Source organism: Arvicola amphibius, chromosome 9 (genome assembly GCF_903992535.2).
Source record: "Arvicola amphibius chromosome 9, mArvAmp1.2, whole genome shotgun sequence".
NCBI lineage: Eukaryota > Metazoa > Chordata > Mammalia > Rodentia > Cricetidae > Arvicola > Arvicola amphibius.
In genome coordinates, this window is record NC_052055.2 from 25897497 (window position 1) to 25923090 (window position 25594).

General features: G+C 44.2%; 2 protein-coding genes across 4 annotated transcripts in view; one reads left to right on the plus strand and one right to left on the minus strand.

Annotated features, from left to right (window-relative positions):
- Efr3a (EFR3 homolog A) overlaps nt 1-3438 on the plus strand; it is an 83672-nt gene extending 80234 nt beyond the window's left edge. For all 3 annotated transcript variants that reach the window (XM_038343354.1, XM_038343355.1, XM_038343356.1), the window contains one exon: nt 846-3438. In XM_038343354.1, coding sequence (XP_038199282.1) covers nt 846-951 — 106 coding nt within the window. In that variant the 3' untranslated portion in view covers nt 952-3438. The remainder of the gene's footprint in view (nt 1-845) is intronic.
- A 1828-nt stretch (nt 3439-5266) lies between these two features.
- Nucleotides 5267-25594, minus strand: part of Oc90 (otoconin 90) — a 29007-nt gene continuing 8679 nt past the window's right edge. Inside the window, exons 3-15 of the mRNA XM_038343683.1 lie at nt 24100-24162; nt 23187-23243; nt 21212-21386; nt 18051-18163; nt 17112-17240; nt 16925-16966; nt 15573-15623; nt 15044-15091; nt 12935-12988; nt 11482-11598; nt 10221-10392; nt 7263-7369; nt 5267-5484 (exon numbers count right to left, since the gene is read on the minus strand). Of these exons, the coding sequence (XP_038199611.1) occupies nt 5267-5484; nt 7263-7369; nt 10221-10392; nt 11482-11598; nt 12935-12988; nt 15044-15091; nt 15573-15623; nt 16925-16966; nt 17112-17240; nt 18051-18163; nt 21212-21386; nt 23187-23243; nt 24100-24162 (1346 nt within the window). The remainder of the gene's footprint in view (nt 5485-7262; nt 7370-10220; nt 10393-11481; nt 11599-12934; nt 12989-15043; nt 15092-15572; nt 15624-16924; nt 16967-17111; nt 17241-18050; nt 18164-21211; nt 21387-23186; nt 23244-24099; nt 24163-25594) is intronic.

Below are 25594 nucleotides of genomic sequence, written 5' to 3' on the forward strand. Positions count from 1 at the left end.
GTCTCTGTCGTGTCCTATTGCTGCTTCTTTAACTTGATGAAAATATTTGTTGTCTTTATCACACTGTGATTTACCTGTGTATATGTCAGTTTTTATCAACACACACAGCAGATGTGTTCAGAGGTGTGTGTGCATGTGTGCATGTGCATGAATGTGATCTTTGTTAGCTAAAAGAGTTGAGTATTAAATAATGGATTGTTAAAAAGTTTTTGCCCTATGTGACAAAAGTGGATTAATGAGTTTATTTATTTAAAGAAACCAAAATGGATGCCACAGAGATGTTTATCACTAACAGTAGCTCAGAAATTAAAAACAGTAATGGGAACAGGTTCCTTCTTGCCTCCAGGTTAGCAAGCACTGCTTCCATCCCTTAAACCACCATAAATTTCTAGTATTGTCACTGTCCATACTAAGAGTAAAACTGTGAACTTTTACTTATAAGTCTCTAGGCCAAAGATATATATAAAAATAGACTAGTGAGCATGATTAATAATAATGAAAATGAATCTATATTTGTCCAGGAGATAAAATATCTCTATGGGACAGAATACCACACTACCATAAGAGTGATATGTGTGAAGAAGCAGGTTTTTTTTAACTTGTGAATCAAAATAGCCCATAAAATGCACAGTATAATAATAGCATTATAAAATACACATACACAAACAAAATCTGTTTTGGACTTGAAATAGCCAGAATCCCTCTTTTGCTTATACTGTGTCAACAGCAGCCAGCGCCTCCCCTACATCAAGCCCTTCCATGAAGCAACTTTACTTGGCTGTTTGCAGGCAGTGGTTGAATACTGTAAATGCACCTGCTGATAGCACCATGTTCTTCTTTTACAGCCCTCCTCCCAGTCCATCTGGAACACTGACCATTACTTCTGGGCATGCTCAATACCAGTCCGTTCCAGTCTATGAGATGAAGTTTCCAGATCTGTGTGTGTATTGACTGACTCAATGAAAACTACAGCATTTAAAAGAATCTTAAAGCCTGAAAAACAAGGCCAAGATAGTTTTCAGGATTTGCATAATGCTTACTGACATGTCCTGAAATGTGATGGCATTTATCTCTGACCATATACATGTCATTCTGTGTCAAAAGTTTAGGAACTCTGATTGAGAGTACTTCTGAAGGTAAACATGCCACGTTAATTTGTTTTGAGGTTTCTGTTAGCGCTTAAGATTGAACATGTATTGCTTTCACGTTATGCCGTTGTTAAATAGTATGTTTTAAACTTTGCACAAACATGATTTTAAAAAAAAAAAGATTGAAACTGTATGAAGTGTCTGCTGATTTCTTAAGCATCTCCACAACCGCTTGCTTTTGTTTTGTTTTCTTCAAGAGTAAATTTCTTCCTAATTCTAGGGTTGCAAATTCTTTCATGCTTTCTAAATCCATGCTTCAGAGGACTGTGTAGCCCTCTCCCTTCAGTCCTCAGTAGTAAATGTGGCAGGTATTCCTATGGTAGCAGCGGTAGGAAAATCTCCTCAATACTTGCCAGGCCTTACTGGTCTTGGGATACTGTGTTTTCTGCTTCAAGTTGAGCCCTTGAGCCCCGTAGAGCTCACTCTTGGAGCACCAAAAGGTGCAGTGTTTTTCACGTATAATGTGTTAGTTTACAGACTGCACTTTGAAACTATAGTTGTATTTTGCTGTGACGCCATTAATTAAATGAAATATATATTTACTATAGAAAAGAAAGAAATTTAAAACAGCTGTTCACCTGTGCAGAGCCTATACATTTCACTTTCTTTTAAATGAATGAATTTTCATTTTTATATTGTACATTGTTTTAGGTTTTCATAGTAAAATATTTCCCCAGTGAACCTTTTAATTTGTAAGATTTGAACCAAAACTTGTGTGTGTGTCTATTGAAGATGAGTTACATACATTCAAAACAGTGCATGTGTTCTTGCTAAGGTCACTTAGCAGGAGTGTGAGACTGCAAGGACAGTGTGTGCTGCACATGCTACTGAACACCACCTCATGGTGAAAGTAAACCTTCTGCAATTAGAAAATTCTCTTAGCAGTTTTTAAAATCATTTCATGTAAGTCTACTTTTTCCATGTTCAGTTTCTTTTTACATAAAACAGTATTCCTATCAAAAATAATAGCCCAAAAATAATTTGGCTTTAGTTCAGTTTTGTTTTTAATGAAATGAAAAACTGGACGTTTTAAATGTGTGTTTGTGGTTATTTGGACACCATTCTTACGAACAGGAATGAACAAGAAAGGAAATGAACTTAGAATGTCATACCCAAAATTTTGAATATTTACAGCAGAGTAAAAATATCTTGGAGATGGGTCCATTTGCTAAAACCTCTGACAGAACAGTCCAGGCTGCTGCTGAGGGCAGACTCACCAGACCTTGTCCTCAGAGGGACAGTGCAGCTGCCGCTGGAGGACCAGAGCCTGCTCCAGCTGTCACTGCCTGGTGGACTCCCTCACACTTAACGTAACCTGTCACCAGTTAATATTAAGCTTCGTGCATTTTTGTTTCCCTTCTTTCTTCTGTATTTTAAAAGAAGGCTATTTTTGACTACATTTAAAATCTAAACAGGGGGACATGCAAAAACAATCATCATCCACTTGGATGTCATTTTATAAATTAACACTGTGTGCTTTTGTATGGAAAATATATAATTTAATAGTATAAGAAAAAGATATATTCACTTGCATTCATGCAAAACACAAGCTTTGCTCTATAAAGTTTTGCATTTCATAGTGATTTTAAAAAGGCATGCTTTGCATGTAAAGGAAAACCATTGCAGTCTTTTGTTTTGGTTTTTAATCAACCTTTTTCTTGGTTTTTGTAAGCTGTTGGTTTGGGTTTTGTTACTCTTAAACCACAGTACACGTCTGCATCTAGTAGGTCCAGTAAACTGGTCTTGTTGACGAGGGTTCCCAAAACATCCCGATGGATGTTTCTCTGTCTCACTCTTCCACATTTGCAGGGATTGCCCTTAGGCAGGTGTGCAAGCTGTGCTGCAGCTAGTTCAGGAACTGAATCTTTAGGACTTGCTAAGCTCTATATTGGTATATTTTGTCAGGTACGTGATACTCAAATTGTTTATTATCTTTCTTGTCATATACAGCTGGTTATATTCTTCTGTGTGACACTGAACAGTTCATTTAAATGTCCCTCCTATGCTTGTGATGTCTGTGGCTGCTTATATAGTTTCACTGAACTTTACCTAATCTTTCATAGTCTTTCTCTCATGTCCTTTCCTCTTTCTCCTCTCCCTCCCCCAACCCTCCTTTAGAACTCATTATCCTTTAGAGTAAAGCCACCTTCAACCAGCAGTTTAGCTCCCCACTCCCACAAATGGAGCTCATTTGTCTCACTAATGCTGACACATGTATTGATGTAATTAAGTTTTTTAAATGTAAAATTTCATTGTGCAATCAAATGTAAACAATAAAACAGAAATTGCATCTTTTGTGCATAAACGCATTTTTATTATAGCATTACATATATGGAATTAAGCTTTTTCAACATTGGACTTGGAAAAAGTCAAGATGCTGGGAAGATTCCTCATCAGAACCATAGCTTACGAGTATGAAGAGAAACTAGGTTAAGCCTTCTGGGTGCTTCGCATAGTTGCCATCAGATTGCTTTCTCCACCTCCTTGCTCTCTAAATTATACAGTCTCTCTTAACAAATGCAGCTGTTCTCCAGTATCTTATGCCACCCTGGCTTTAGTCTATACCTGCAGAGCTGGGCGCTGTAGCCAGCTGTAGCTCATGGGCTTCTTGGATTAGTCACTAGGATACAGTGACGAGGAACTTGGGTTCTGGTTCAGATCTAACCCAAGCTCCAGGCTAAGCAGTCATAGATAAGTGGTATCAGTCATCTGTGGAATGAGAACAGTGGGATCTGCACTCAGAGCCTAGCTGAGAGGGTGAATGAAACACTGTCATCCCTGCGTTATAGACTAAGCCCCCTAGCAAATATTAATAGCCATCCTTGGGGCCTAGTGTTCCCTGAAACCACTTCCAAAAGTAATACCTGCAGAGAAGCCCTGTCACAGGCTGTGCCTTGGGGAAGCAGAGCCACTGCCTTCCTAATGCAGCAATAGACTGCTGTGTAGACTTAGGACAGTCATTCCACATCTCTGACCGCGTTCCCACTGATATACTGAGAGCACAATACAAATGCTGCCCCAGACTTTCCATTATGACTGATCCCGTCTTCTGACATCCAATATGAATTAGCGAAAAGCAGAGTCAGGTGCAGAAATAAACTGCATCTTTGTTGCGCTGTATTCAGCCCGTTAGCTTACACTTGAGCTAGAGGCAGCGTCACGTCTAGGCCTCCCCGTGCCATCCTGTGGCAAAGCCTATGTACAAGTGATTCCAGAACACCCTGCAAGAGGATGCACAGTGAAATGGAGGAACCATCACTGGTGCCTGGAGAGATCTGCCCTTGACATTCTAGTCTCAACTTCAGAGCTCCCTGCTTATGACCTGAAAGTAGGGAATGCTTTACTATCTGATGGTTGTCCATGACCAAGAGCGGCCCTCTAGCTTTTTCCAACACCCAGATACCGTTTCATGAGCACTGGTCTCTTTGGAAAAGTCATGTAGAATTCAGGAAATGCAGAAATCAGACATGAAGGCTCCACTTCCATGGTTGCTCCATGGAAGGAAGTGTAAGGGGGGTTTAGAGGATATGAAGTCAGGCAAGGGCCTTAGTCATCTTTTTAAGAAAAGACCAGGGCCGGGGTAGTGATGTAGTTTCTCGTGGCGGCTGTGCCGCATGACTGCTCTCCTAACACTGGTAGCAAGTGTGTCTGACCCACAGAGAAGCAGCGTGTCTTCATGAGTCATTGACAATCGCATGTAGTTAAACTCGTGAACGAAAGAAAAGGGAATTTGTAGATCTTACGAAATAGAGCCCTTTCCTGTGTTATTCCTGTCCTCTCACCTTTGCGAGCTGCTCACGCACCCGTATATCTACAGAGCCAGTTCTTAAATACGACACAGGCCATAAGGCATGGAGACTTTATTGAGCTTCCCTAGTGAGCTACAGGAAGAAGAGAAGTCCTGCCATCTGCTTGCTTTCTCCCGTCACATTTGTTTGTGATCTGACAAGTTCCAGGAGGCTGATGGGTAAGGAGCTGACTGTGCCTGCTCCCTTGGAGCTTCTGCTAAGGCTCCTATGGACAGAAGACCTCATGCAGCTCACAACTACTTTCTTGCAGCATCTTATCAAGTGGCCTTGCCCCCAAGGGAATAGGAGGTTTCTCCAAAAATCTGCCGCTTAGGCTGTGGCTTCCTCACTATTCTCCTCAGAACTGGAGCCTGCAGAAGAGGCCAAGTTTCCTCCGATCATGCCATCCTCACAGGATACAGGTTTGCCCCGGCACTCTCGTAGGTCTGGTGACTTAAGGCTTTGATTAAAGGAGGCAGAGGCCATGCACTCGGCTGCCATCTGGTCACAGGCACAGAGTAGCTTCTCACAGAGGCTCTGCCCCACACCTTAGCAACAGCAGAGGAACAGATGTGAGACACCCATGCCATTCCCTTTTCCAGCCCCTGTCTTGCACAGCCCTTCTGGTGTCCGGAATGCAATGTTCCTAATGGTCTAGCCTATTTCCCTTGTTCCTAATGGTCTAGCCTATTCTCTCAATCTCACCTTACCACTTCTCTTAACCTCCCCCCAATTCTCTGCTCTTCACTGCTGTCTCCACCATAAAAATCCTCAACTAACACCCCAAGACAAGCTGCACTGCCTATCGGCCATATTACATGACTTCAGAGTGACCACTGCCTGTTTTCTTTCCTGGCTGTGAGCAATTTGATACAAGAAACACACACATTTGTTATAGTTTGAATCTTAAATGTCCCTCCTCACCACCACCAGAAGCTTGTTTTAAAGGTCTGGTCTGGTTTCCAGCTATGGGATTTAAGGTGATTAGATCCTGAAGTCAGTTAATTAGTACATTGATAGGTTTGTAATTCCATGGTATTAGGGGGTGGTAAAAAATAAGGTAGTGGGGCTAAACTAGAAGAAATAGGTGTGTGAGTGTGAGTGCACAATCCGTAAGGGTAGATCTCATCCATGGCCTGGTCTTTGATCCCTCCATCCATCTCCCGGCCCTCTTCCTCTCAACCTCCATGACATGAGTAGCTTTGCCAAGATATTCTGCCTCTTCATGTGCTCTTAGCAGTCGGGACAAAATAACCATAGACTGAACCCCTAAACCAAACTAAATCTTTCTCTTTTTTTGTTAAAAGTTGATTATTCTCAGGTATTTGGTCACAATCATTTTTGCAGTACCCAATGAAGGGTTTGGGTTTTTTTGTTTGTTTGTTTTTGTTTTTGGATAAGTTTCCACTTATCACTGAGTTGGTGAATAAAATGTTGTGCCATTAGTTATGACACAAAAAAGGGTGTCATGGAGGTCGAAGTGCTGTGCATGACATATAGAATCAGCAAGGAACACAGTAGGTCCATCCAGTTGCTTTCCCAGTTAAAAATGAGGAGAAATGCCTTTCAGAGCACTAGCAAAGCCCCATGGGGTATTTTTTCTTTCTGAACTACAGAGCAGTCCAGCAGCAGCAAACCACTGCTGAGCAAAGTGTCCCCTTGACCCAGTTTTAAGGATGTTTTTCCGTGTGCTCAGGGCTGATACTCACAGGGGATCGTGCTGTTTCACATTGTCTCTATAGGATACTTCACAGCCATGGGTTTCTACCATGGGGAGGAGTGGAGCTGTGGGCGAGACCCACCCTTTAGCCAGAGCCATTCCTCCCTGTCTCTTTGGGTGATCAAATCCAGAACAGGTCTGCTTATTAGAAGAAGGCAGAATACTTTAAAAGCCACTGGAGAACTAAGAGGAAGTTCCAGGTCTGAGGCAATGCTGTTTTCCACCGTAGAACCCAACTCTCCCACTTCCTTCTGCCTGTCGGACTGTGAACACATTTGTTTCTTCTGTGAACTAGAAAAAGTAATGGGTCTGCCTCCTAGAGTCAGTAGGAGGATTACCTGTGCCTTTCAAGGGCTTAAAACATCCCACAGCTTGGGCTCATTAAGCACAGGCTACTGAGATCATTAATCAGCTGCGATGCTTAAGCAGCTGGCTCTGGCTCTTGACCATGAGCCTCTCATTTGTGGAAAGGAATGTAAAGGCTCGTCTTGAAGAGCATGAGACCATAGTACAGATGGAGATACACTAGGAGTAGTATCTGGAGCCCAGATCCAGCCAGAATGTGGACATGAGAGCAGAAGAAGTCTAGGCAGCCCCCACACTTACACTTGGGTGTGTGGTCCTCGCATACCACAGACGACCGAGAACGACTCCCATGCAGGCAGCCCAGTGGTCTCACCTGCTCCAAACAGCAGTGATAGGACAAACAGCACCTAAGACCAAGGACCTTCCATTAGGTCTTCTTTCTCCATTCTGAATGGGGTACAAAGATTTGCCAAGGTCTCTTCTAGAATAAGGCTGCCTACTACACACGCTGAAGGCTGTTCAGGTTTTGTCCAATGCCAAGAGGCTGCCTTCCAACATAACATCAACCCAACTACGTATACCTGGATTTCTATATTTTCTTTTATTTTTATTATGACTCTTGATGGCAAGTATACTCATCTTGGCACCTTTCCATGAAATAGGGGTAGATGCTTCCTCAGGAAGGGTGCCTTTTAGGCTAGCCACAAATGTTCCTTGTCGATACAGTGACCCTACTGCACCCAACCTTTTATTAATAGAATGCTTAGCTTCACACCCATAGGTCACCACTTTAGCCCTCAACCAGAGAAAATATGGGAGCCATGAAGACCTATATGCAGCACAGGGCCTAGCACAGAGTAGGGCCCCAGCACAGAACGAGTCAGTGTCCTGTGTTCAGATCTACAAGTCAGGATATCCTTTGCCAGATGATATCCATAGAACACTCGTGAAGGCCCCAGTCAATATAGATTTACCGTCATTCCCTGGTGCTCCATTTTTAGCTATCCACAGATCTTTAAAACCTATTGGATAGCTAAGGGGAAGTTCCAGGTCTAAGAAGTAAGGTCCGCTTCCTTCTGCCATTCTGATTGTGGGCATAGGTTGTTTCCCCTGAGAAGTAGAAGTAATGGAGGTGCCTCCTAGGATTGGTGTAAGGATTAACCATGTTCTCCCTTCTGGAGACCACAGCCCAACCAAGGGTTGTAATCTTGTAATCTGTCTTACTCATACAACATCTTTATCAATTTTGTTGCCAGGCCATAAGAATAATCCCGCCTCACACACACACATGTTACCAAGTAGCTGAGGTCAATGTCTGTCCCATTTTCAGCTGTCACTCCAGGGGAACCATGCTGTCTAACCTGTGTATTTCCCATAGTTATAGGGCGGGGTGGAAAATGAGCACACTAGCTGCAATCTAAAGTCAGCGTCTTTGGGACTCATAAGTGAGTCACATATTCATGCTAATCACCTGTGCATGACTTACAGAATACATGGCAGTAAGATTCTGTTCTTGCAGACATGACACAGCTATGACAAACTGCCATTCAGGGTTTACAACTGTAGCTTTGAGCTTTAATTTCTTCCTGCAATGTCAGAAAGCCATACTACCTTGTTGTCCAGATCACTCCCATTTCACATTTTTGATAAAATATTGTCAGTGATCAGGAGGCACCTCCAAAATTGCCTCCACTTTTCCCCATGGGAATTAATGGGACATCGAGACTGCTGTTGGTAATGTCCCTGTCTTCGTCATCTCCCTGAAGAGTTCTGTGTACTCTCGAATCTTGGCATTAGTCAAGCTTTCTCATTAATGGAGGACAGAGGGCATGTAGTGGAACCTCATTACATAAACACACCTTTACCTCCATCGCAACTTTAACTGCTAGAAAGAAAATTTTAGTAGAGTCATCTGGTGGGAGGTTCTTTTCGGGGTTGCCCTTGCATTCCTCCATTGACAGCCTGAATGACTCTTCAGTAGACAAAGAATAAAGTGCTAAGATGGGGGTAGCTGGGTAGATGGGTGGGTGAGTAATATAAATAATCAGTCTTCTAGAGCCTATCAACTGCTCTTAGAATATTCTTTCAGCTCAAGGTGCATCCTCTGTAATTGCCTATTTTATCTATGTACATTTGTCTAATTGTCTATCTCTTTCATTATGCCATCTTCTATTGGACATAAGAGGATTTTCATTTCTGTTTTGTTTAGCCATAATCATTTTTGTATATCTACTACTTGCTTGATGCTTGGCACATGGCCAAGCCTCAAGAGTTGTGGACTGAATGCGTCTGTAGGTGAATGGATGTATATATGAAGACAAGGAAATTCCCCCAAAGAGTGATGTTTATAAAATTAGCAAAAATACTCAAAAGTTGTTTTTGAAAAGATAGCTTAAATTTTGCCTTTTTCTGAGTTAACCTAATGCAGATCCCTATTCTCTATGTGGGCCATTGCACAGAGTTCATCTGGAGTCATCTAGAGTCATCTAACGTGTGTTAGCAAGCCAGTCCTAGGACACAGGGTAGGCTGTACTGGCAATGAAACTTTGAGAGATCTGGCTTAGAGGCATCAAACCATGAAAAAACCCAGAGTGAACTAACCTGGGCTCATGGGGGCTCACAGAGACTGAATCAACTACCAGGGAGCTCGCAGGGAGCTGACCTAGGCACTCTGCATATATGTTACAGCTGTGTAGCTTGATCCTCTTTTGGGACTCCAAACAGTGGGAACAGGGGCTGTCTATGACTTTTTTTTTACTGACTTTGGGGACCCCACTCCTCATACTGGGTCACCTTACCTAGATTTAATACACGGGGAAGTGCTTCGTTTTGCTGCAACTTGATATGTCATGTTCTGTTGATATCCATGGGAGACCTGCCTCCCTACCCCACCCCCCCGAACAGAAATGGAGGAGGAGTGGACTGGGGAGTGGAAAGAGAGGAGGGTTGGGGATAGGGACTGGGAAGAGAGGAGGGAGGGGAAACTGTTGCTGGGATGTACGATAAATAAATAACATTGAAGAATGGAGAAAAATACTGGCCTAGCTCAGTTAGACTTGTCCCTTTCCTAGATGAATGACTGACCTCAGCTGCTCACCAGGAAAGCAGGGTTGTAATGTTAACCTGCCACGCTGAGTGGAAACAGGTGTCCAGAGCCAGCTCTTCGGGAAACTTGAATGAAAGTCCAATGCGGATGAGGACCCCAACATATGCTAGCAACCTCACTGCTGTTTGCGGACCACCTTTCCCTGTCCATACCTGTCCAGGGTATCCCTTGGCTCGCCTCTTCCTTCTCTTCCACAGTAGCAGCCATAAGATTCAAATTCCTCCGGGCAGCGGGACGTTAGACAGAAGAGCATCTCTCCAAGCTGCAGCAGGGCCTGCATGCTATCCCCATCACCCAGATGCAGGAAGGCCAATCTGTCACAGGCTAGTTAAGAACACAGAATTTCAGGAGAGCTAGGACGGAGTTCCAAAGATGAGCAGTGTTCCGATTGTACGAGAGCTACTTTGGGAGAACCCTGTACCCCCAGTATTCTCTGCCTCTTTTTCTTTTCTTTCTTTCTTTCTTTCTTTTTTTTTTTTGTTTGTTTTTGTTTTTCGAGACAGGGTTTCTCTGTAGCTTTGGAGCCTGTCCTGGAACTAGCTCTTGTAGATCAGGCTGGCCTCAAACTCACAGAGATCCGCCTGCCTCTGCCTCCCAAGTGCTGGGATTAAAGGGGTGCACCACCACCGCCTGGCCTCTGCCTCTTTTTCTTCATTTTAGAGAACAAGTCTTCTACAGCCTGACTTCTGACACTCCACTGAATTCCTTATTAAATCCCCACAAAGAATGGGGCTCGTCAGAACTGAAGATGCTCTGTGGGCCACACTCTATTGTTTAGAAGAGTCTAGAAGTCTGAAGGGTTGGAGCTGTCCTCTTAGGCTTTGGGGATATATCATGTTAGTGTATCTGGTGGCCTTGTCTTTCTGGCTTTTCTCATTCTGTCTCTATCTCTCTCTTTCTCCTCATACCCCTCTTCCTCTGCCTACAACTGTCAAATGCATTCTACACTGCTCTCCAGTGGACATCATAGGAGGTTTGCTGGGCTGTGTCCCACTGGTGGGGCTCTTCCCAGGTGCAGTGCCTTTAGAAAGGCATCCAAGGGGGACGAGAAAGGATAATCGTTAATACCCAAAGGCTTCGTCTTTCTAGTTAGTCATGTACACACAATGTGGATTGTATCCAACTCCTGGCTTCTATGCCAGTGGAAGCAAGTGATGAGAGGAGATCCAGGGACCAGAACCTCCTGATTCCTGCCCAGCCTCAGCCTCATTGCAGCTAAAGGGCAAAGGGAAGTTTTGAACACTCGAGCCTCAGAGCTTATCTAGTAAAGGGGTTTGGTGGTAATGCCTTCTAGCTGCACCAACAGGAAAGGTCACAATCTATAAGGTACCCTAAAAGACTTTGTTAGTGGCTAGTTGTAAGATTCCAAGGGAAGGGAGGCCAGATCCTCCTGGATGCTGGCTCCTCACCTACCTTTTCCAGTTGTCTCCTGAGAACCATTGCCAGCAGGTGATACTTCCAATCTCAATGATTTAATGCCAGCAGGGATGTGGGTTGCACCTTCAGCTATGGCAACAATCTCTGCAGATCCTGAAAACACACAACTTGATTGTTCAGAGTTAAGGAGTCACTCGGAAACGTTTGCAGATGAGCACATGGCCAAGGTCAAACGCAGTCAGAGACTCTCAGAGCACAGAACACGTAAGGCAAGTGCACCTCGCAATTGTGTTTGCAGACACAGACACAGGTTTTTAGAGACTTCTGAATCCTGCGTGAGTATTTCTGAGCTTCCAGATTTAACACTTCCAGGAGCCTGGGGTAGACCACCTGCATGTCAGCTAATGGACGAGAGCTGTGGCCATTTTTCGGGCCTGTTCACAATTGCACACATCTAGATGCCTACAGAAAGCCAAGAGGCAAAGAGACTGGTGGGGAAAGTAGAGCACCACATGGCAAGCAGAACTCTCACTTAAGTCCTTATACCTTGATTTTCTTGTTGAAATACTGTGGCTGCTTCTCACCGTATTCACGATTATGCCAAGGTCTGTCCTAAATCTTTCCACACTGACTGATTGCATCCTTTGTCCAGTAAAGCTGCTCGGGACAAGGTGTGGTGGTTTGAATGAGAATGGCCACCACAGGCTCATGTTTGAATACATGTAACTATTTGGGGAGGATTTGAAGATGTAGTCTTTAAGAGGAGATGCGTCCCTGGGGACAGACTTCAGTGTGTCAAAAGACTGGCACCATTCCCAGTGAGCTCTGTTACCTGCTTGCTGTTTGAAGTGTGAGCTCTCAGCTGTTGCTCTAGCTGCCTACCCCCTGCTACTTCCATTCTGCCATCAAGGACTCTAGCCCTCTGAAATAGTAAGCCCCAAATAAATCATTCCTTCTATAAGTTTTCTTGAGTATGGCATTATAATACATGAGGCTACCAGAAAATACCTTAAATCTTCAAAATACATGTTTTTAACTAATGAAATGATAAGTAATTTCAGATGGGAAACTAAATGTAATTTCACAATCATGAAACCTTTAACTGAGAACTTCTCATTGCTTTCTGCTAATGTGTCTTTTAATTCCACGTGTGTACTGTATGGGGGAACATAGAGACGTGTTGTGTTCAGTTCTTTCATCTGTTTGGTGCTTGTCTGAGGCACATTTGGTATGTGTTTCTTTCACATTCTTTTTTTTTTTTTCAAGTAACAAAATTTATTTGGTCAAAAGACATGCATTTCAAGTTAATGAATCAATGAAATCCCTACAATGTGTTCTATACAGCAAACAAACCTGGTTTTGGCAAACACGTCATGGGCTGAGTCTCAATTCTGAATCAAAATCTTGTGGGCAGTAAGTTTTTCCTGCTCAAAGCCGATCGTTGCACTTTCTTATATATACAAAGGTAGGAAGGGCCAACTGTGCTCACCTGGAGATGATGTAGTCCTAGCAGCTTCCACACCTTGAAGATCTTGGACAGATTCTGCCCCTAAGAGAAGACAGACAGAACAAGTGTCAACCTTAGCCTATGTGCCTGGGTCTCCAGAGGCATCGCACTGGGCCCAGTGTGACCCTCCTCCCACTCTTGAGATTTTCTAGGGAAGCTAATGCTATCAGGGTCACTAGGGAACCAAAGGAGCCTCCAAATGTGTTTGGAAAATGCAGCAACAGTTTGCATAGCAGAGGAATTTTAAGAAATGTGGTGAGACTATGGATTCTGCAGAATTTGGAAGGGAAAAATATTGAAGAAGAAACATGTTTTTAAACAGAGCAGCAATTCCAGAGTGGTGGAATTGCTTGTTGCTTGTGGTTCTTGAAGAGCAGTTGAGCCATGGGTTTTTGTGAAATGAGTCCTTCTTAACTCTTATAAAGTTCCTACTGTGTTCCAGACGATATGACAACAAGGGCTTTGTTTTCCTGACATACTTTTTTTTCCTTTTTTAAATTTTTTTATTTATTAAAAATTTCCTCCTCCTCCCTGCCTCCCAATTACCCCCTCCCTCCTCCACTGCCCCTCCCTCTCCTGTCCAAAGAGCAGAAAGGGTTCCCTGACCTATGGGAAGTCCAAGTTCCTCCCCACTCCATCCAGGTCTAGGAAGGTGAGCATCCAAACAGGCCAGGCCCCCCCAAAGCCAATATGTGTAGTAGGGTCCAAATCCCGTGTCATTGTCCTTGGCTTCTCAGCAGCTCTCATTGTCCGCCATGTTCAGGGAGACTGGTTTTATCTCATGCTTTTTCAGTCCCAGTCCAGCTGGGCTTGGTAAGCTCTGAATAGATCAACCCCACCATCTCAGTGGGTGGGAGCACTCCTCACAGTCCAGACTTCCTTGTTCATGTTTTCCCTCCTTCTGCTCCTCATTTAGACCTTGAGCTCTCAGTTTGGTGCACCAATGTGTGGCTCTGTCTTTATCTCCATCCATCTCCAGATGAAGGAAGGTTCCCTCACGGTCCTGACTTTCTTTCTCATGTTCTTCCTCCTTCTGCTTCTCGTCAGGACTTTGGGAACTCAGTCCCGTGCTCCAATGTGGGGCTCTGTCTCTAGCTCCATCCATCGCCAGATGAAGGTTCCGTCCAGATGGAACTCCACTGCGCCGGCTTTCCTGACATACTTAATGGCAGCTCACAAATCAGTGTGTCCTGCTTACCCTCTCACAGAGACGAGGAAACAGGAATACAGGAGAGTTAAGACACTCCTCTAAAGTTATAAAGTTAGATAGGATGCAAAGCCAAGTCAGGTTGAGACTCAGGCACTATGCTAAGTTCACATTTCACTTCCCACTGTACCATCATGAAGAGAGATGGTGACTGTACCAGTCTCAGGAAAGGGTTACCACTGACATCAACTTAACATACTCATGGGTCAAGACAATGGCAGTGTTGTATAAAACTCAGGCTTTGAAGCTAACTGATGTGAACACAGTTGCCACATCAAAGGAACGTCTGGACTATCCTCAGCTGTGCCTGCCTGCTCTTTTCAAAGCAAAGCCTACCAGCTCAGACCCAAGGAGTTCTGAACTGACACATTCTGGGTGAGTGATCCCACCTTCAGCGCTTCTCTTTCATGGGATAATAACAGGACTGCCAGGAGAAGGGAGAATCTGGAGCATGTGTCTAATGCCTGCACACTGGAGACCTTCGGTGATGGTCCATCAACTGTGATCCACGCACTTAACCATTCTTAGTAACTAGCAAATAATTACTGTCAGTTACTTACACTCATTAATAAGCTCATGCTAATTACCATGAGCATGTCCAGTTAAGTCAGGCTCACCAATTGAAATTTGGCCTAGATAGTTTCAGGTTTGATGGTAAAATGGTTGCATTGAATTCAGAGGTGAGGCTAAGCCACTAAGTTTTTCTGGCTGAATGTTATAAAATGTTAAGATTCCTGTGCCTCAGTGTCCTACATATTCTGTAAATGGGCACCACACTTCCCCTGGGGCCCTGTTCAGTAGTAGCCACGGGAAAAGAGCACTTGTATTTAGGCAGCATCTCCACCCTGCCCACCACTGCCCTCTTGGGTGTTCCTTCTACTTACTTGTCCTGGAGAGTGTTGTCAGTCTGTCGGCTCTCAGCTCAGCAACCACTGTAGAAAGAAGATAACACTGTATCATGGATCAGGCTAAGCACCAGAGCCAATCCCATGATCAGGGAAACAGACTGGGAGTAAGGGTGAAGGAAAGGGGAAATAGCGGGTTCTCGGAAGGAGGGCCCTGTAGGGTGATGGCACCAAGATCCAGGCACGCATTTAGTATGCCCAATAAATATGGATTTTAGAGGAGCGATACATAATTTCCTGGCATATGGATATCCCAAGCAAGATTTGGAGGGCTCATTGAAACATATGTGTTGCTCATCTGGACAAGTTTCAGCATCGTGCTTTTGATCCTCCAGAGATGGAGACAGAGAGGCAAGAGAAAGCCGAAGGAATAGAAAAGGGCCCCTTGCTCAGGAAGGATCAGGGCCTCGGGGATTACTCAGTTCCACAATAAAGCAGACAGTATGTCATCGAACCAGTATGGAGTGGTGCAGATGAGGCAAGGGTGCTTGGGTCACATTACACTTACCTTCTCCAGAGAGGGCTATCTGACTGGTGTCTGTGGGCTTCTCTGGAACCCCTGGGGAAAGAGAGCCTGCAACAGCACTGGCACCTCAATACACCTCTCAAAATAAAACCTCGGGGGCTCTAAGGTGACCAGGCAGAGTACTACAGGGCCAAGGAAGAAAGGGCCTAAGTAAGGTGTCACCATGCAAGAATTCTCCATTTTAGCTGAGGGTTCCTTTCTCTCACACTTCTCCAGGAGCATAGGCTGCCCAACACTGCCAACTCAGGAAGAATCGCAGCCACTGCTGGGTTCTGGTGGAGGAAGAGGGCTATCTGGGATACAAGGTGAGGATGGTGACGGGGTATGGACCCCGAAGGTGCCCCAAAGTAAAAAGACCCTTACTAAGAAGGCAAAGCTGGAAGAACAAAAACGCTAGGAGTACTGAGTATAGAGGATACACAGAGACACATGTATGTACACAATCCTTATACACACCACCACATTCATACAAGTGTACCCAGATACCCAGGCATACATTGAACTCACACCTATTCATCCACCTTCTACGGCCATGTTCACATGCATGTGATATCTTCATAGTTATGCACTCTCCCACACATATGCCCACACACAGATACACCAACAGCAACACCAACACACACACACGCACACTTCAATTTTCTCCTTAACAAAATTACACAGTTCATTCTAGGAGACCTAAGTCTGAGGAAAGGATAGACAAGATGCCGAAGTGATGTGGGATCCATCCCAGGGACCTAAATGTATTGGCATCGAGAGAGCACAGACACTCTGATGAACAAGGAACGGAAGCCATAAATTTGACTCTCATTTTTTCCTAAGAATCACATTTTAGAGTAAGAATTTTGGCTTATTAAGAGCTCCCCAAAGACTCATAGGATAAACGACCTCTCCTACTGAATCACCTCAGCCAGGCTGTGCCTCTTTAGGCTCTGGGTAGGTAAAGAGGAAATGGAAGGAAGAAGAAGCCTGGTCCATACCAGGGAGGCTTTGGTAGCCAGGAACACAAAGAGTGGGAACCTAATTTATCTGAGCTTAAAATGCTACCCCAGTCCTTAGTGTACCAGACCTCTGACTACACAGAGAGAAAGAACTTGGGATCTACACCCTTGTTGTATTAAATTCACATCCACCCAGTAGCAGGGGTAGAGTTGGCACTAGGACCTTTCCATACTGGGTATTTGTACTGGTCTCCTAGCAAAGGGAGGCAGAGTCGGTGTCAACAATGGCTTCAGTCTCTGAGAGTCAGGCCATTGGCGGATGTGCCTGTGCCAGCTGCCACCATTGTAGGTCCTCTCTAGTTCAGAAAGAACCAGCTGTGTTGGGAACTTTACCTCCAGATAGCAGTGTCATTGGGGTTTTCGTATTAGTTGTCTCTGCAAGGAAACACACAGGGAGGCGTATAGAGAGGTTGACAGGCTGTCCTTAACATTTGAAGACACCTGGCGATACGTGGTCCCATTGCAGCTCCTGCCCCAGCTCAGCCCCACCCACTGTAGGGCACAGTCCTCATCGTCCCACCTGGAGTTTGAGCCAGGCAGAAGGAAGCATCCAGAAAATTCAGGGAAGAGTTGATACCAGACTGAGCCAAGCACTCAACAGCAACCTTGTCACAGGTACACAGTAGGCGCTCACAAGGATCCTCAGACTCTGTGTATACAGCAGGGACAGAACAAAGGTAGAAAGATCAAACTTGGAATCCCAAGGGGCAATGGTGGCCCCACAGGTCTCCTGATCTACCTTGTCAAAACTTGCTCCCCCCGGCAATTTTCTAACGATAGTGACACCTCTTTGGTTCAGTGGAAGCAACTTGGGAGTCCTCCACACACTATGTGTCTCACATGCCTACCTCACCAAGATATACTCTTTCATTCTTCTATGCCTTTGCCTATCTAACTTCTCCCAGGACTACCCAGACATGTGAAATGATATTCCTAGAGTCACAGGGTAGACAAGGTGCTTAGGCAGGAATGTGAGCTTATCTACTTGTCTGTTACAAAGACCAGCCTCCCCGACCTTGACCACTCACTTCTACGTCTATCTCCACACATGACAAAGAGTTCTTACTACGCCAGTCACTGTGGTAACCATTTCTCAAGCAGGCTTAATTTAACTCCCATAACATCTCTTTGAAGGAGGTCTTCCTCCTCCCCATTCTGTGGCTGAGAAGCTAAGGAATCATTCCATTGTTACATGGTGCATAAATAGCAAACTATTTGCCACGTGCAAGCTTCTACAGTCACCACAAGTATAAATAAATTATAAATCCGATGATACTCCAATAAAACATCCTTCAGTAATAAAAAAACACTCATTGCACATTAACTATGTGTGAATCACAAACTCATCAATCAACTACTAACAATGATATTGCTAATGGCCTTGGCAGTGTTAGTGGATCCCACATGGACCACAAGGGTCCTTTCATGCCTCTGCTCAAGGAGGGCTAAAAATGCTCACCGCATGTGATCTGTTTGTTGATGCAGTCCACATCTGCACTGAGCTTGGCAGGGTCCTGGAGACAGTCCATCTCAACAGCCTCCTCATAGCACCTACGATGCTGGAAGCAGCAGCTGCGGCAGGTCAGGCAGGATCGAGGGAGACCATGGTTAGGGCAGAGGCAGGCAAGCAGTCCAGGATCATCCTGATGTCCGGATGGTACCCGGTAGTGATCTTTTTCAAAACACACACATCCCATGCCATCTGCTCTATCTTACATGTTTCAGATGGAAGTGGGCATCACTCCTGCCAGACAAGCAGGTTTTTGTGGCCAGCCACACGGCCCGATTTGAGATGGAGGACATGGTGTGAAAAGAGCTCAGGAACGGTAAAGAGGGGCTTGTACTGGTCCTTGTCTGGGCACTGTCGTTGGATGTTACCTTTGCTGTTGTCAGCACATTCTACACCTATTTGAGTCAACGTTAACAGCAGTAGCAGTCTCTCTGCTTCTGCCTGGGTCGTTCTACTTGACCTCACACAGGAGCTGTCTTCTCTGAGGGAGCCCCAACTCCATTACTCACTTAATTTAACCAGTGATGACAAAGTCAAGACCATTTTTTTTAGTACTCACATCTCAAAACAAAGACACCAACACTGGAAGTCAGGTATGAAACTGCTTATCTATAATTCCTGCACTGGAGAGGCAGGAAGATCACAAGTTTAAGGCCATGCTCGGTTGGAGAAGAAACTGTGCTGCAAGAAAGAGGAAGAGGGTAAGAGGGAAGAGAAAAATAGGAGGAAGAGAAGAAGAAAAGAGGGATACGGTAATGATGAGGAGGAGACAGTGGTGGATTAACCGTCAAATGATTGGGGTTAAGGTGAGAGAGACTCCAGCAGCTATCCAGAAAACAGAAAGAGGCAGGTCATCACACAGTGAGCCAGAGGGCCCTTCACTTTTTGAATGTGGATCTCTGTGTGAGATGCACTTGGTCTCTTACAGGTGGTTTTTAATTTCAGGGTGACACTCTCACTAGAAGGTTAATGGGCTCTCACAGTGAGGACAGGGTCAGCTGGGAACATTGCAACAAACAAAACGTATAAAAGTTAGATGACCATGGATACCTTTTCTTTTTCCGTCCTACCTAAGGAAGATTCCTAGGATTTAAGAAAACATCTATTTCAATAAACAACAACGGGCATTTTGCAAATCTAGTGTGTAAGTTCAAAGAGGAAATAATCTATCTATCTGTCTTCCAGGGTGTTTGGAAACCCCATTGAACAAAGCGTATAGAGTAACTGAAATTAGATTTAGCCCACCATTCCACCGGTGTAGGGACACATGTCCTTTGATAATTCGTTCTGGGTGGGAGACAGTGATGAATGACTCCTTAATTTATTTGCTTTCTAGTTTTCTTGGATGTTCTAAGAATTAAGAGAAAATGCATAGGGGACTTGACAGGAAAATGTGTCCCTAGGAAAAGCCCTGGCCTCACAGACCCTGAGTAACCAGCCCTTTTCCACCTCTGTATCGATTATCTGACTCTGGTCCCTAAAATGGAAAACTAGCCCTGATGTCCAGAGGCAACTTATATCCTCTCCTGTAGGTTTGACAGTGGGGATAATATGCTGTTTAATTGCAAAGCTATTATTCTTCGTCAACCCAGAATGTATCCTTTTCAACTCATCTGTTTTTAAGCTCGGAAAAGGAGTTGGAGGTTGATCACCTCCTCAGTCACTGGTTCTGGGAGCACAAAGAAAGGGCATGGTTCTCTCTCTCCTCGGAGGACAATGAGTGGACTCCAGAGACAGACACTGTGCTCACACTTGCCTGTGTAGCAGAAGCAAGAAAGAGAAGCTCAGAGGTTTGAAAAACGAACCCAAAGACAGCTGAAGAGGGTGTCCTTTGCGGAGAAATGCCAGGGACAGTGTGAACTGCCTAATATGGGAATTACATAGAGATTCTTTCCTACCTTCCCTGAACCTACATAGATGAGAAAATGCACATGTCTCATGGCACTGGGTTAGGGACACAGGATAATGCCAATGGAATAGGGTATTAATCATAGAGTAGAGTTGAGATTCAGATTCAATATTCTACATTTGAGTGTTTTCTGTTGCTGATGCTGTTGCTATGGTTACAGCCACTGTTACTACTGCATTAGCCCGGCTCTTTCTGTGTTGTGGCTGCTGCTATTGCTACTATTACTCTGGTATTATTACACTAAGTATTGATCCTATTGCATCTACCTTTCAACAGCCATTGCTACTCCCATCCCTACTATTACTACTCCTATGAGCCCAGTCTTGCTTCCATGGTTACTGATACTCTTGAACTTCATAACCAGGAACACTCACAATGCCTTCAACTTATATTTAGTCATTTAATCTGAAATAGTGACTATGAAGTAGGCATTGCAATTACCTCCATTTTTAAGGTAAAGAAAATGGAAAGAATACATATAAGCAACGTCAGTAAGGAGCGGAGAACAGGAATTGCTGAGTCATAGGTAAAAGTCCTTGAATTTGAACACACAGCAACAGCTTTCCCGAGTCATTCAATAACTTAGTTGGCCCTCCTATCCCTGTACCTCTTGACCACACCTTTGATTAAGCTTGTTTAATGTTTTAGGTTTACAATGTCATTACCAGTCTTGCTACTTTGTTTCAGAGTGCACTTTCCTTGCCTGTAGGAATGAAGCACATCTTCAGTGGCCATGCACATTTTCTTGTGTTCCACACGAAGGCATGAGAAATGTTATGGTTACCTTAAGTTTAACATCATGGGTTGTTGTTCATTTTTACTGATGGTTGAATGGCAACCTCTGTAATTGCTTTTCCTCTAATGGGCAGAATGGCACTGGATAAAGCTGGTCTCCACCTACATGTATCCTGAGTTGATAGGGCTAGGTTGGGCTCCAAGAATCTGCATTATAACAAGGACCTTAGTGGTTTTCATGCAGGGAACCCCATCTTGGAGCAAGCCCACACTTAATTTTTACCATGACAGAGCCTTTTGGTAACCACTTACAACCACAACACTGGTTACACTGCACTGTGGTGCCAGTTACCTTACAGGAGGTAACAGAATTATATCTCCCCTGAGTCTCTTCTTCCAGGTCACTGTCTTTATTCATTTAAGGTGTCGCCAGGCTGCAACGAGCTCGCCTGTGGTTCCTACTCACCTATCAGACTCATCCACAGGAAGCCCTTCCATCTCAAACCTGCAGGCACAGCCATAGTCTTCGAAGTCGCGGGGGCAGAGGCCGGTCACACACCTCATACTGTTCACAAACTGGAGCAGCAGAGGAAAGTTGGTGAAGACAGCCTGCAGCCAGGTGAAGTGGGAGCCTAGGCAGTCTGTGGGTGGGGAAAGAAGGTCCTGGTATGTAGAAGGAAGCGGCGGGGCTGCGTCCCGCCACCCGGCCACCGGCTAGCTTTACACCCGAAATAATTACACGAAAACTGTATTCTTTTAAAACACTGCCTGGCCCATAGTTTCAGCCTCTTATTGGCTAATTCTCACATCTTCCTTTAACCCATATTTAGTAATCTGTGTAGCACCACGAGGTGTGGCTTACCAGGAGAGATCTTAACCTGCGCCCATCTCGGAGAGGAGAAGCATGGAGACTCACTATGGTGACTGCCTGAAGCATCTCCCCACTCCTGCTACCCAGCATTCTGTTCTGTCTACTCCGCCTACCTAATTTTCTGTCTCTTAAAGGGCCAAGGCAGTTTTCTTTATTAATTAACCAATGAAAGTAACATAGACAGATAACTCTCCTCCATCACTGGTAGGTGCTGGGAACTCTGGTGGAAGTGACTGTCACTCAGAGTGCACAGGACTACAGAAGGAACTGATGGGATAGAGATATGGTCTGTAAGAACCAGGCTCACTTTCCTGTTTTGGTTTCCTCTTACCTCATTCAAACTTCCCTTCTTTTCTCATGTTTTGTTTCCACGAGGTCTCACCCGTAAATGAAGAATGATTCAATGTTGTTGAAAAAGCTTTCTAAAATTGATGTGTACACGAATTCTTACATAGATGTGCATTTTCATTCAAAGACCTCTAGGGTAGCTACTCTGAGTCATAGGCACCATGCTCAGCCTCTTCTAACCAAACAGCAGACTCCAGCAACTTTGCCAACATCAGTATATATAGCACTATTTGATTGGCACTGTCCATATTTGATAGTAGCAACCCTCATGGTAGCCCAATAGTTGTATACTTGATGTGAAACACACATGGATTGCTTGACAATCTTTCAAATATTGAAGATTCACATGTACTTGTTAGTTGGGGAGACAAAACCAAACCATATTGGTATAAGGAACTAAGGTCTAGGCATGAAGAACGTTTCCCTTCTAGCTTTGAGCCTTGAGCAACCCACTTAACTCCCATGGGCTCAGCATCTTCGCTTATGTAACAGGGATACCATGCTCTTCCCAGAAGTTCTATAGTTAGGACATGGAAGTAAGGAAAATGAAGGCATATAATTACTCTCTGATAAACCTTGAACAACATCACTACCTTTTTAGGAGTCCAAATACCTGCTGGCAGTTGGCTGAGGAGGGCAGAGAGATCAGAGAAAGAGAACAAGACCCTAGTGATTTCTTCTACCTTCCTACACCCACTCCATCCTGACACTCAAGGATAAAATGCATTTCATGTTGTAGAATTTTGCTAAATGATGCAAAGATGTGTTGCATTTGTTTGTGTTGCAGAATATTTGTTGAATTATGTAAAGATGTGCTGCTGTTTTACCCTGCCTGCCTAAAGTACCTGATTGGTCTAATAAAAAGCTGAATAGTCAATAACCAAGGAGAAGGTGTAGGCAGAACTTCTGTGCAGGAAGAGTAAGGAGGAGGAAGAATTCGGGATCAGAGAAGAAAGACAAAGAAACACCAGGAAGATGCCAGGGGCTAGCCAACCAGACATAGAGGAAGCAGAGAAGTAGTAAATACAGAATGGAAAAAAAAGCCCCAAGGCAAACAAAATGTAGATAAATAGAAATGGGTTAAATTAAGTTAAAGGGGCTAGTGGGACATGCCTAAGCTAAGGCCGAGAATTCATAATTAATACTAAGTCTCCATGTCTTTATTTGAGAGTTGGTTGGTGACCCAAAGGGAAGTACAACAACAATTTCAGATTTCACTTACCAAAAATTTCAGCCACACTTTCCACATTTTTAAACACCCCATTGAAGAACGTGATATCTAAATGGAAGGAAGACAAACATGAATTAAAGAGTCTTGGCTTGGCCTCTGTTTCTCTTCCTATCCAGAGATGGCAAACCTTTTATCTTCTTCTAAGAACAAATTTGACCTTAAGCTAACTGTCTGGTAACATCGGTTACCATGGAAACCAATACAGATGAAAGGTGAGCAATATTCCTAGGCAACATTGTTCAGTTATTAAAAACAAAAAGCAATGACTTCTGGGTGGTACAGCATGTTTAAACTGAGAGGCGCTATGAAGGAGAAATGCGTGGCACCAAGTCACTGTGCCTGTGGACATACTACTTAGGGTGTCCAGTAGGGAAATGTACTGAGAGTTATCTCACTGACAGGGACCCAGTGTTCTCTTCCCCACAGAACAATCATTGGACCAGAACTCTCAATGTGTCATCCGTCACTTTCTTACCAGAAAGCCTAGAGAGCATTTTTAAGCTAGTTTTCTTCTTTTGTGATTATAATTACATAATTGCTCTCTTCCCTCTCATCCTTCCTTGTTCTGTTTCAAATTCAAGGCCACTTTTTTTTATTAGTTGTCACACACAAGCACTGTGTCGTAACGCTAAGATTTAGCCCCCACGTTAACCCTCAATGTTAGCACATTTACTTTCTTTCCTGGTTCCCTGTTTCCACTGAAATCCGGCTCAAGTGAGAGATTGCTAGAGCAAGAGACATCAGGAGAGAGGCTGGAGAGATGCTTGGGGTACCACCTGCATGACTCCTTGCAGATACTAAAACAGTTAGGATGTTCTATGTTCAGAAGGGTTTTCTCTTCCAATATCCTAAACAACTTTTTTTTTTCTTCTTAGATTTTGGGCAAAGGTCAAAGGATTCTTACTGATATTTTTTGACAGTCCTGGAGGAAATTCCTGGGGATTTGGGGTGTCCAGAGCATGCCCCCCTGCAAGTAAGTCAGAGATAAAGAGAACAAAGTTAGCACAAGCATCCACTGCTTCTCCCTGGGCTAAGGCTAAGGAGGTAATCAATTAGGAAGACAATGAGGATACCCCCAAATTCAATCCCATACCGGTTTTTATAATACAGGTGCTGCACTCAACCTAGGTGGATCTCAGGAAATAAAGAGGTGTCATGGCTACCCCTGGTGTTTCCTAGTGATTGCCCTTAGCAGTGGCATTCTGATAAGGAAGGAAGAGACCTGGTCACTGGTTAATTGTCCTTACATGAAAGGCTCCAGTGTTATTTAGACTGACGGTTGCTTGGAGAATCCTTGAGATAAAGTACCAACAGAAAGAAGTGGAGGCATGGAAGAGACATCAGCTACCGAGGATCTCATAATTAGGACCAAGCTATCCCCTTACTATTAGTATCCAAATTTCTTTGGTACCGAGCCAGCAAACATTTTGATCAAACCAATCTGATGTAAGACTGGCCCAGTTTTCAGCCGATTTTGAAGACATCACATAAAAGCCTTACCTTGAACCATGCTACCTAGGGGTATAACAGAATGGAGTGGGCACCATCTTATCCATCCCAACATGGAAGAAACATGAAAAACCTAGATCAGCAAGCTGGAATGTGATTGGCCACAGACCCATCCTCTGAAACTTCCTGTTCCAATTTTACCTCTTGCACGAGTACTATATTCTCCTTCTCCCTATTTCAATATTTGTTATTCTTTGAAGATTTCATACACTTTTAACTACTGGGCCATCTCTTTAGTCCCTGTCACATCTTTGTCTTTCTTCAAGTTGACAGTGATGCAGTTAGGCCTGCCAGTTTGTCACTGTTTGGAAATCCCACTCATCTGAAAGCTGTAAGACTCAACCCTCAGAGAAGCATGGAAGATTCAGTCTGTTCAGGAGATGCCCTGGCTGACCCTTTGCTTGATTCTTGTCCGGACCCTTGCTTGGATCAGAAAAGGCTTCCCAGCCTTCCCAACCTTACATGATTGGCGCTGGGATTTGGGATGTGTTAGGTGCATAGAGAGGATTATCTTGCACATATATAAGATGTTTAAACAGTGTCCCATTGAATGACAGATGTACCCAGCTAGTAGGACTCTGTGTGTGTGTGTGTGTGTGTGTGTGTGTGTGTGTGTGTAAAAGTATTACCAACAAAAGAGCAAGTCTCTCTCTCTCTCTCTCTCTCTCTCTCTCTCTCTCTCTCTCTCTCTCTCTCTCTCTCTCTCTCCCTTCTCTGGAAGTGCTGCAGATCAAACACTCAGACCTCTGAAAAGCTACTACACCACTGAGCTACATCCCCAGTCCTGCCCTTTCCACTCCTTTTCTTTCAAGATTGCCTAAATTGTGCCCACAATGCCTCTCTTTCAGCATTCTTTTTGTATAGCGGGGATTGCAGGTGTGAGCCACCAT